The sequence below is a fragment of the Ranitomeya variabilis genome, chromosome 8 (genome assembly GCF_051348905.1).
Source record: "Ranitomeya variabilis isolate aRanVar5 chromosome 8, aRanVar5.hap1, whole genome shotgun sequence".
NCBI lineage: Eukaryota > Metazoa > Chordata > Amphibia > Anura > Dendrobatidae > Ranitomeya > Ranitomeya variabilis.
The window spans coordinates 70,893,840-70,907,269 of record NC_135239.1 but is presented as its reverse complement, the minus strand read 5'-3'; the positions used below and the strand labels follow the sequence as shown (position 1 = coordinate 70,907,269).

Below are 13,430 nucleotides of genomic sequence, written 5' to 3'. Positions count from 1 at the left end.
TGGACTCAAGAGTTGTTCCAAACATGTATGAAAGAAGTGGTTTGAGAGGTGGACTTAAAGGTGGCAAACTGACACTGCCATTTGAGCAGCACATAGCAGGCAATCGATTCCAAGATAAAGTTTTGCTAGACAATGTTTGCATATTATGTCCATTTTACCTATTTTGACTTTCAGATCAGAAAGTCCTGATTGGGGGGTAATTAGTGATGAGCGAATATACTCGTTACTCGAGATTTCCCGAGCATGCTCGGGTGACCTCCGAGTATTTTTTGGTGCTCGGAGATTTCGTTTTCATCGCCGCAGCTGAATGATTTACATCTGTTAGCCAGCATAAGTACATGTGGGGGTTGCCTGGTTGCTAGGGATTCCCCACATGTAATCAAGCTGGCTAAGAGATGTACATCATTCAGCTGAGGTGAGGAAAACTACATCTCCGAGCACTAACAAATACTCGGAGGACATCCGAGCGTGCTCGGGAAATCTCGAGTAATGAGTATATTCGCTCATCACTAGTGGTAATCAATCGCTTCCAATCTCAAGTCAGCCTGCCTACGTCTTTGCATATGTCGTATGCGGTAATTTTGAGGACGTTCATCCTTTTGTTCAGATGTTTCAGCTTTTCTTGATTCAGCCTGTCTCATCCGACTCTCCTGAAGATGATGTTCCTGGTGTTCAGATATTTCAGCTTCCTTTGAAGTCTGTATCTTCCGTCTCTCCTGAAGACGACGTTCCCATTCACACTGAGAGGGAACACTAAAATCCCACATCTTAGATATCAATGAATGAAATATTCCAGTTGGAAATCTTTATTCATTGTATAGTGGAATGCGTCGAGAACAACAACACAAACATGATCAACATGATACTCAAAATCAACTTACAGGCTGATCCAAGTTCAGTAAAAATGCCTCAAGACAAGGAAATAATGCTCAGTAGCGAGTGTGGCCTCCATGTACCCATATGACCTTTCTACAATGCCTGGGTATGCTCCTGATAAGGCGGACGATGTTCTTATGATGGATCTCCTCCCAGACCTGCATTAAAGCATCAGCCAACTAAATGACAGTCTGTGGTGCAACGTGGCATTGGTGGATAGAACAAGACATGATGTCCCAAATGTGCTCGATTGGATTCAGGTCTGAGGAACGGGCAGGCCAGTCCATAGCATCAAAGCCTTCATCATGCAAGTACTGCTGACACACTTGAGCCACCTGACGCCTAGCATTATCATGCATCAGAAGGAACCTGTGACCGCCCAACAGCACCTGCATATGGTCTCACAAGTGGTCTGAGGATCTCATCCTGGTACCTAATGGCAGTCAGGCTACCTCTAGCTAGCGCATGGAGAGCTGTGCGGCCCTCTAAAGAAATGCCTCCCCACATCATTACTGACCCACTGCCATGCTGCATGTTGCAGGCAGCAGAACGTTCTTAACGGCGTCTCCAGACTCTGTCACATCTGCTCAGCATGGACCTGCTCTCATCCATGAAGACAACAGGGCACCAATGTCGAATCTGCTAATCTTGGTGTTCTCTAGAAAATGCTAATCGTCCTGCAAGGTGTTGGAATGTAAGCCCAATACCCACTGATGGACATCGCACCTTCATATCACCCGCATGGAGTCTATTTCTGACAGTTTGAGCAAACACATGGATGTTAGTGGCCTGCTAGAGGTCATTTTCCAGGGTTCTGGCACTGCTCATCCTGTTCCTCCTTGTTGCCCTCCTATGGCCTCCTCCACATCTCCTGGTATCTGCTCCACACTATGGACACTGTGCTCACAGACACAGCTACCTTTCTTGCCACAGCTATCATTGATGTGCCAACCTGGATGAGCTGCACTACCTGAGCAACTTCTCTGGGTTGTAGACACCACTTCATGCTACTGTACCTCTAGGGGAGAAAGCAATGACAAAATGAAAAAAATGACCAACACAACAGTCAAAAAGGATGAGAACAGAGAAATGGTCTATGGTGACCCCCTGCAGAACCACTCCTTCATAGGGGTTGCCTTCCTAATGGCCTATCATTTCTACCTGTTGTTCCATTTGCACAACAGCAGGAGAACTCGATTCACAATCTGTGTTGCTTCATAACTGGACTGACTTGGAGATACATTGTGTTTAAGTGTTCCCTTTATTTTTTTGAGCAGTGTATATATAAAGCAGAAAATGTGTGACTGCCTCACAGTGAGACTGTACTAGTTGTCCATAGCAACCAGAGCTCAGCTTTCACTTTACCTCAGCAGCTTAAGAGCGACTCTTTGTATGCTGTCACTTCAATTCTTTAAGACCCTTTGGGCAAAACTTTGATTTTGCATTCAACAGACACCCACCCATTTTCTTCTTTACTTGTATAGAGCCTAGCCTCAGGAGGCCAAATCTCATGAAAGGGGGAGGATTTTGAGTTTTAATGTTTGCAGTATTTTTTGTCTGGTGCTAAAAACAAAAATTTAACTAAAATTGGGTGGAAAATGTGTTTCACGGGCTGCCATACACAGATTACTGTATAGAGCCTGGATTTCGGACGTAACAGTCTAACATTTGTGTTTTCCTAGAGGTTATAGAAGTACAACGGCTGTCAGAGATTGCTGGGAGTTGTAGTTTTGCACATGAAATAATGGTGCACCTCGCATAGATCTCACATTGTCATGGCGACCCAGGTGAAGAAAGCATCAAATTGGTCTTCATTCGTAGACCCCATAACCTAAAAACCCAGTGAAGATGACACGAAGTCCAGTGGCAAAGGCTGTACCTGCTGCTTGAGATGCTTGGAGGCTGAATCTCCATTGGCGGGGTCATTCAGAGCTTCGTGTAATGCTGGGTGACAGAGCTTCTGGTCTGGCAGTGGGGGGTCTAAGTCTGTAAATGAAAGAAAGTATAACATTGTAAGGACCCTCATACACATTAGATGGATATTGGCCTAACCCACCGACAATGACGGAGAGGCCGACTGCTAATGTGTATGGGGGCAGAGGCCGAATGATCGCTGGGGAAGATGTCCATCAGGCGTGACCGATTTCACACTGTAGATCACTGAGTTCTCCCAGAGCTTTTCTCATACAGAACACAGGCGTGCTCGGTCCCACCCGACCCCCCGTAGATGGGGTAATGGCAGAAGCATTGTTTTTTACAGACAGCCATCTAGTGTATACAACAACTTACAAGTGCTTCTGACAAAATTAGACTATCATCAAAAAGTTCATTTATTTCAGTTCTTCAATACAAAAAGTGAAACTAATATTATATAGAGTCAGTATAAACAGAGTGATCTGTTTCAAGTGTTTATTTCTGTTAATGTTGATGATTATGGCTCACAGCCAATGTTGGCCTACTGAAATGTTCAGTAAATGCACTCAATACTTGTTCGGGGCTCCTTTTGCCTCAATTACTGCATCAATGCAGTGTGGCATGGAGGCGATCAGCCTGTGGCATTGCTGAGGTGTTATGGAAGCCCAGGTTGCTTTGATAGCAACCTTCAGCTCGTCTGCATTATTGGGTCTGGTGTCTCTCATCTTCCTCATGACAACCCCAAAGATTCTCTATGGGGTTAAGGTCAGGCGAGTTTGCTGGCCCATCAAGCACAGTGGTACTGTTGTTTGTAAATCAGGTATTGGTACTTTTGGCAGTGTGGACAGGTGCCAAGTCCTGCTGGAGACTGAAATTTCCATCTCCAAAAAGAATGTTGGCAGAGAGAAGCATGAAGTGGGTTTTTTGTAAAGTACTCTAATTTACTGAGATGATGACTTTTATGTTTTCATTGGCTGTAAGCCATAATCATCAACATTAACAGAAATAAACACTTGAAATAGATCACTCTGTTTATACTGACTTAATATAATATATTATATTCTCACCTTCCGGCATCCACGGCAGTCTTTCCCGCTCCTCGTGACGCTCTCGCGAGACCGCTACATGATCACGGGTTATTGCCGCAAGGCATTACTGGGAACGGAGCATCGTGACGAGCATCGCTAAAGGCCTGGGCTGGATCCGGGGGCCACTGGAGGGTGAGTATATAACTATTTTTTATTTTAATACTTTTTTTAACAGGTATATGGTGCCCACATTGTTATATACTACGTGGGCTGTGTTATATACTACATGGCCTGTGTTATATACTGTGTGGGCTGTGTTATATACTGCGTGGGCTGTGTTATATACTACGTGGGCTGTGCTATATCCTACTTACTGTGCAATATACTACGTGGCTGTCATATACTACGTGGCTGTGTTATATACTGCGTGGGCTGTGCTATATACTACGTGGGCTGTGCTATATACTACGTGGGCTGTGCTATATACTACGTGGGCTGTGCTATATACTACGTGGGCTGTGCTATATACTGCGTGGGCTGTGCTATATACTGCGTGGGCTGTGCTATATACTGCGTGGGCTGTGCTATATACTGCGTGGGCTGTGCTATATACTGCGTGGGCTGTGTTACATACTGCGTGGGCTGTACTATATACTACGTGGGCTGTGCTATATACTACGTGGGCTGTGCCATATACTGCGTTGCCTGTACTATATACTACGTAGCTGTGCAATATACTACGTAGCTGTGCAATATACTACGTGGGCTGTGATATATACTACGTGGCTGTGTTATATACTACGTGGCTGTGTTATATACTGCGTGGCTGTGTTATATACTGCGTGGCCTGTTATATCCTGCATGGTCTGTGCTATATACTACGTGGACTGTGCTCTATAATACGTGGGCTGTGTAATATACTACGTGGGCTGCGCTATATACTACGTGGACTGTGCTCTATACTACGTGGACTGTGCTCTATACTACATGGACTGTGCTCTATACTGCGTGGGCTGTGTAATATACTGCGTGGGCTGTGTAATATACTGCGTGGGCTGTGTAATATACTGCGTGGGCTGTGTTATATACTGCGTGGGCTGTACTATATACTACGTGGGCTGTGCTATATACTACGTGGGCTGTGCCATATACTGCGTTGCCTGTACTATATACTACGTGGCTCTGCAATATACTACGTAGCTGTGCAATATACTACGTGGGCTGTGATATATACTACGTGGCTGTGTTATATACTGCGTGGCTGTGTTATATACTGCGTGGCCTGTTATATCCTGCATGGTCTGTGCTATATACTACGTGGACTGTGCTCTATAATACGTGGGCTGTGTAATATACTACGTGGGCTGCGCTATATACTACGTGGACTGCGCTCTATACTACGTGGACTGTGCTCTATACTACGTGGACTGTGCTCTATACTACGTGGGCTGTGTAATATACTGCGTGGGCTGTGTAATATACTGCGTGGGCTGTGTAATATACTGCGTGGGCTGTGTTATATACTGCGTGGGCTGTGCTATATACTACGTGGCTGTGCTATATACTACGTGGCCGACCGCAAACAATCAGCGACAGGTGCAGTCCGGCCGCGATTGGCGGCGGGATTTGAACCATGCTTCGCTAATTGCTCGCTCCCGGCTGGCCGAATCCTGTGTATTCATTGCATTATTCTGAAATCTTGATAAATAAACTACATACATATTCTAGAATACCCGATGCGTTAGAATCGGGCCACCATCTAGTATAGTATATAAGTATGCAAATATATCTGATAATATCAGATTTATGTACATGCAAGGAGGCCAGATAGGGTCTCGTGGAAAAATGGTCAGAATGCAAACACATCCATCTCTGTAAAGCATAAGTTGTCCCAAACCAAGGACATCATTTATAATCGCAGGCAGGTTCTCTGCACCGTGGCTATGGACCATTACCCGCCACCCATTCAGATAAGTGCCTGTCATAGTGGGATCTAGACCCTACTCACTCACCATTAGTGACTTGCACTAGCGTATCTATAAGCTTCTTCAGATCTTCTTTGGACAAGGAACTAAGACTCATCTGAAAGCAATGAATGGACAAGTGTTTGTCAGCCCCTCAAACTTAGAAAGAAGGGGTGTTCACATCTGTAGCTCAGTTTCATTAAAGGGAACCTGTCACCCCCAAAATCGAAGATGAGCTAAGCCCACCGTCATCAGGGGCTTATCTACAGCATTCTGTAATGCTGTAGATAAGCCCCCGATGTATCCTGAAAGATGAGAAAAAGAGGTTAGATTATACTCACCTGGGGCGGTCCCGCTGTGGTCCGGTCCGATGAGCATCGCGGTCCGGGGCCTCCCATCTTCTTACGATGACGTCCCCTTCTTGTCTTCACGCGCCGGCGCAGGCGTACTTTGTCTGACCTGTTGAGGGCAGAGCAAAGTACTGCAGTGCGCAGGTGCTGGGCTTCTCTGACCTTACCGGCGCCTGCGCACTGCAGTGCTTTGCTCTGTCCTCAACAGGTCAGACAAAGTACGCCTGCGCCGGAGCGTGAAGACAAGAAGGGGACGTCATCGTAAGAAGATGGGTGGCCCAAGACAGCGACGCCGATCGGATCGGACCGCCCACGTGAGTATAATCTAACCTCTTTTTCTCATCTTTCAGGATACATCGGGGGCTTATCTACAGCATTACAGAATGCTGTAGATAAGCCCCTGATGCCGGTGGTCTTAGCTCATCTTCGATGGGGGGTGACAGGTTCCCTTTAAGAGTCAGACATTTATCAAGCAGATTCAGAAGAATAAAGCTGAAATGGAAGCAACGGGAAAAGTCAGGTTGGTTCTGCCGATTCCAGAACTGCCACAGGCTTTAATGGCGAGAGAGGAGCACAAGTGCCGCCATCTATTCACTCCTCACACTAATGTGCCACATGGCTGCTCTCCTCACCTTTCAGGTCGGGGTTAGATGACCCCCCAATGTGTAATTGGCATCTGACCCAGCTTACCTGTTCGGGACTCGTCTCCAATGTCACCGATCCAGCGTTAACATTACGCACATAAAATACCTATATAAAAAAACATAAAAAACAGTGAGGACAATTTTAGAAAAACGATTTGAATAGTTTAGTCATTAAAACACAAACCCTGTTATGCATTAAGGACACAGAGAGCCTTGGAGGACAGAAGTCGAGCGGCAGCCATACTTACAGGCTGGGGCTTTTCTCTGGAGTTGCATTTCTTTAGATGTTTTTGGAGCTGATCTTTATAAACTGTGCTAGAAAAACAAAAAGAGAAAAATGTAAAACCGGCCTGCCGTCATGTCATTGTATCTAATCATGGAGACTCACTGCTTGGGGTCCAGAGGACAGGGGATCCTGACTCTGCTGTTCTGCTCCTGGAATAAAGACATTGATCATGGACCCCGCACTAGTCTTGTGGTGTTTCTCATGATAAACAAAAAGGTTTGCATATTTTTATCCATGACAAACTTCAGCAAAAACATAGAACGTTTGCATCCTTAATACCACACATGAGGCTCTCCCAAATAGTGAGAGGTTAGTGAGGACGGGGGGTGTCCAGCAATGGTCATTAATGATAGCAGAAGAAGAGCTCACAACTCGTGGCGATGTCACTATGTGGCGCACAGACGGCCGAGATTCACCTCCTAATAACGGTAATGCGTCTTTCTCTGGCCGAATGAACGTCGCTCGTAAAAGAAACGTCATCAGACAATCAGCCATTTATTTAATTAGGCTCTCATGGTGGATGCATTCCTGGTCAATTTTACAACCTGAAGGACGTAGTCAGCAATAGACCGACTGACTCACTGGTTTCCATACATGTACCCAGGAGCAGCCATACACCTCACCCCACTGATCCCTATATATCCATACATGTACCCAGGAGCAGCCATACACCTCACCCCACTGATCCCTATATATCCATACATGTACCCAGGAGCAGCCATACACCTCACCCCACTGATCCCTATGTCTCCATACATGTACCCAGGATCAGCCATACACCTCACCCCACTGATCCCTATGTCTCCATACATGTACCCGGGAGCAGCCATACACCTCACCCCACTGATCCCTATGTCTCCATACATGTACCCAGGAGCAGCCATACACCTCACCCCACTGATCCCTATATATCCATACATGTACCCAGGAGCAGCCATACACCTCACCCCACTGATCCCTATGTCTCCATACATGTACCCAGGAGCAGCCATACACCTCACCCCACTGACCCCTATGTCTCCATACATGTACCCAGGAGCAGCCATACACCTCACCCCACTGATCCCTATATATCCATACATGTACCCAGGAGCAGCCATACACCTCACCCCACTGATCCCTATGTCTCCATACATGTACCCAGGAGCAGCCATACACCTCACCCCACTGATCCCTATGTCTCCATACATGTACCCAGGATCAGCCATACACCTCACCCCACTGATCCCTATGTCTCCATACATGTACCCAGGAGCAGCCATACACCTCACCCCACTGATCCCTATGTCTCCATACATGTACCCAGGAGCAGCCATACACCTCACCCCACTGATCCCTATGTCTCCATACATGTACCCAGGAGCAGCCATACACCTCACCCCACTGACCCCTATGTCTCCATACATGTACCCAGGAGCAGCCATACACCTCACCCCACTGATCCCTATGTCTCCATACATGTACCCAGGATCAGCCATACACCTCACCCCACTGATCCCTATGTCTCCATACATGTACCCAGGAGCAGCCATACACCTCACCCCACTGACCCCTATGTCTCCATACATGTACCCAGGAGCAGCCATACACCTCACCCCACTGACCCCTATGTCTCCATACATGTACCCAGGAGCAGCCATACACCTCACCCCACTGATCCCTATATATCCATACATGTACCCAGGAGCAGCCATACACCTCACCCCACTGACCCCTATGTCTCCATACATGTACCCAGGAGCAGCCACACACCTCACCCCACTGATCCCTATATATCCATACATGTACCCAGGAGCAGCCATACACCTCACCCCACTGACCCCTATATATCCATACATGTACCCAGGAGCAGCCATACACCTCACCCCACTGACCCCTATGTCTCCATACATGTACCCAGGAGCAGCCATACACCTCACCCCACTGATCCCTATGTCTCCATACATGTACCCAGGAGCAGCCATACACCTCACCCCACTGACCCCTATGTCTCCATACATGTACCCAGGAGCAGCCATACACCTCACCCCACTGACCCCTATGTCTCCATACATGTACCCAGGAGCAGCCATACACCTCACCCCCACTGACCCCTATGTCTCCATACATGTACCCAGGAGCAGCCATACACCTCACCCCACTGATCCCTATATATCCATACACCTCACCCCAATGATCCCTATATATCCATACATGTACCCAGGAGCAGCCATACACCTCACCCCACTGATCCCTATGTCTCCATACATGTACCCAGGAGCAGTCATACACCTCACCCCCACTGATCCCTATGTCTCCATACATGTACCCAGGAGCAGACATACACCTCACCCCACTGATCCCTATGTCTCCATACATGTACCCAGGAGCAGCCATACACCTCATCCCACTGATCCCTATGTCTCCATACATGTACCCAGGAGCAGACATACACCTCACCCCACTGATCCCTATTTCTCCATACATGTACCCAGGAGCAGCCATACACCTCACCCCACTGATCCCTATGTCTCCATACATGTACCCAGGAGCAGCCATACACCTCACCCCACTGATCCCTATGTCTCCATACATGTACCCAGGAGCAGCCATACACCTCACCCCACTGATCCCTATGTCTCCATACATGTACCCAGGAGCAGCCATACATCTCACCCCCACTGATCCCTATGTCTCCATACATGTACCCAGGAGCAGACATACACCTCACCCCACTGACCCCTATGTCTCCATACATGTACCCAGGAGCAGCCATACACCTCATCCCACTGATCCCTATGTCTCCATACATGTACCCAGGAGCAGACATACACCTCACCCCACTGATCCCTATGTCTCCATACATGTACCCAGGAGCAGCCATACACCTCACCCCACTGATCCCTATGTCTCCATACATGTACCCAGGAGCAGCCATACACCTCACCCCACTGATCCCTATGTCTCCATACATGTACCCAGGAGCAGCCATACACCTCACCCCACTGATCCCTATGTCTCCATACATGTACCCAGGAGCAGCCATACATCTCACCCCCACTGATCCCTATGTCTCCATACATGTACCCAGGAGCAGACATACACCTCACCCCACTGATCCCTATGTCTCCATACATGTACCCAGGAGCAGCCATACATCTCACCCCCACTGATCCCTATATATCCATACATGTACCCAGGAGCAGCCATACACCTCACCCCACTGACCCCTATGTCTCCATACATGTACCCAGGAGCAGCCATACACCTCACCCCACTGATCCCTATGTCTCCATACATGTACCCAGGAGCAGCCATACACCTCACCCCACTGATCCCTATGTCTCCATACATGTACCCAGGAGCAGACATACACCTCACCCCACTGATCCCTATGTCTCCATACATGTACCCAGGAGCAGCCATACACCTCATCCCACTGATCCCTATGTCTCCATACATGTACCCAGGAGCAGCCATACACCTCACCCCACTGATCCCTATATAGCCATACAGGTACCCAGGAGCAGCCATACACCTCACCCCCACTGACCCCTATGTCTCCATACATGTACCCAGGAGCAGCCATACACCTCACCCCACTGATCCCTATATATCCATACACCTCACCCCACTGATCCCTATGTCTCCATGCATGTACCCAGGAGCAGTCATACACCTCACCCCACTGATTCCTATGTCTCCATACATGTACCCAGGAGCAGCCATACACCTCACCCCCACTGACCCCTATGTCTCCATACATGTACCCAGGAGCAGCCATACACCTCACCCCACTGATCCCTATATATCCATACACCTCACCCCACTGATCCCTATGTCTCCATACATGTACCCAGGAGCAGCCATACACCTCACCCCACTGACCCCTATATGTCTCCATACATGTACCCAGGAGCAGCCATACACCTCACCCCACTGATCCCTATGTCTCCATACATGTACCCAGGAGCAGCCATACACCTCACCCCACTGATCCCTATGTCTCCATACATGTACCCAGGAGCAGCCATACACCTCACCCCACTGATCCCTATGTCTCCATACATGTACCCAGGAGCAGCCATACACCTCACCCCACTGATCCCTATGTCTCCATACATGTACCCAGGAGCAGATATACACCTCACCCCACTGACCCCTATGTCTCCATACATGTACCCAGGAGCAGCCATACACCTCACCCCACTGATCCCTATATATCCATACATGTACCCAGGAGCAGCCATACACCTCACCCCACTGACCCCTATGTCTCCATACATGTACCCAGGAGCAGCCATACACCTCACCCCACTGATCCCTATGTCTCCATACATGTACCCAGGAGCAGCCATACACCTCACCCCACTGATCCCTATGTCTCCATACATGTACCCAGGAGCAGACATACACCTCACCCCACTGATCCCTATGTCTCCATACATGTACCCAGGAGCAGCCATACACCTCATCCCACTGATCCCTATGTCTCCATACATGTACCCAGGAGCAGCCATACACCTCACCCCACTGATCCCTATATAGCCATACAGGTACCCAGGAGCAGCCATACACCTCACCCCCACTGACCCCTATGTCTCCATACATGTACCCAGGAGCAGCCATACACCTCACCCCACTGATCCCTATATATCCATACACCTCACCCCACTGATCCCTATGTCTCCATGCATGTACCCAGGAGCAGTCATACACCTCACCCCACTGATTCCTATGTCTCCATACATGTACCCAGGAGCAGCCATACACCTCACCCCCACTGACCCCTATGTCTCCATACATGTACCCAGGAGCAGCCATACACCTCACCCCACTGATCCCTATATATCCATACACCTCACCCCACTGATCCCTATGTCTCCATACATGTACCCAGGAGCAGCCATACACCTCACCCCACTGACCCCTATATGTCTCCATACATGTACCCAGGAGCAGCCATACACCTCACCCCACTGATCCCTATGTCTCCATACATGTACCCAGGAGCAGCCATACACCTCACCCCACTGATCCCTATGTCTCCATACATGTACCCAGGAGCAGCCATACACCTCACCCCACTGATCCCTATGTCTCCATACATGTACCCAGGAGCAGCCATACACCTCACCCCACTGATCCCTATGTCTCCATACATGTACCCAGGAGCAGATATACACCTCACCCCACTGACCCCTATGTCTCCATACATGTACCCAGGAGCAGCCATACACCTCACCCCACTGATCCCTATATATCCATACATGTACCCAGGAGCAGCCATACACCTCACCCCACTGACCCCTATGTCTCCATACATGTACCCAGGAGCAGCCATACACCTCACCCCACTGATCCCTATGTCTCCATACATGTACCCAGGAGCAGCCATACACCTCACCCCACTGATCCCTATGTCTCCATACATGTACCCAGGAGCAGCCATACATCTCACCCCCACTGATCCCTATGTCTCCATACATGTACCCAGGAGCAGACATACACCTCACCCCACTGATCCCTATGTCTCCATACATGTACCCAGGAGCAGCCATACATCTCACCCCCACTGATCCCTATATATCCATACATGTACCCAGGAGCAGCCATACACCTCACCCCACTGACCCCTATGTCTCCATACATGTACCCAGGAGCAGCCATACACCTCACCCCACTGATCCCTATGTCTCCATACATGTACCCAGGAGCAGCCATACACCTCACCCCACTGATCCCTATGTCTCCATACATGTACCCAGGAGCAGACATACACCTCACCCCACTGATCCCTATGTCTCCATACATGTACCCAGGAGCAGCCATACACCTCATCCCACTGATCCCTATGTCTCCATACATGTACCCAGGAGCAGCCATACACCTCACCCCACTGATCCCTATATAGCCATACAGGTACCCAGGAGCAGCCATACACCTCACCCCCACTGACCCCTATGTCTCCATACATGTACCCAGGAGCAGCCATACACCTCACCCCACTGATCCCTATATATCCATACACCTCACCCCACTGATCCCTATGTCTCCATGCATGTACCCAGGAGCAGTCATACACCTCACCCCACTGATTCCTATGTCTCCATACATGTACCCAGGAGCAGCCATACACCTCACCCCCACTGACCCCTATGTCTCCATACATGTACCCAGGAGCAGCCATACACCTCACCCCACTGATCCCTATATATCCATACACCTCACCCCACTGATCCCTATGTCTCCATACATGTACCCAGGAGCAGCCATACACCTCACCCCACTGACCCCTATATGTCTCCATACATGTACCCAGGAGCAGCCATACACCTCACCCCACTGATCCCTATGTCTCCATACATGTACCCAGGAGCAGCCATACA

At 48.8% G+C, this 13,430-nt stretch overlaps 1 protein-coding gene across 2 annotated transcripts in view; it reads right to left on the bottom strand.

The window, feature by feature from the left end:
- The window catches only part of TRMT13 (tRNA methyltransferase 13), a 43,187-nt gene that overhangs the window by 20,503 nt on the left and 9,254 nt on the right, over positions 1–13,430 (bottom strand). Inside the window, exons 2-6 of one of the 2 annotated variants that reach the window (XM_077277182.1) lie at positions 7,165–7,211; positions 7,025–7,091; positions 6,823–6,882; positions 5,831–5,900; positions 2,756–2,862 (exon numbers count right to left, since the gene is read on the bottom strand). In XM_077277182.1, the coding sequence (XP_077133297.1) occupies positions 2,756–2,862; positions 5,831–5,900; positions 6,823–6,882; positions 7,025–7,091; positions 7,165–7,211 (351 nt within the window). The remainder of the gene's footprint in view (positions 1–2,755; positions 2,863–5,830; positions 5,901–6,822; positions 6,883–7,024; positions 7,092–7,164; positions 7,212–13,430) is intronic. The other variant, XM_077277183.1, reaches the window with a different exon arrangement.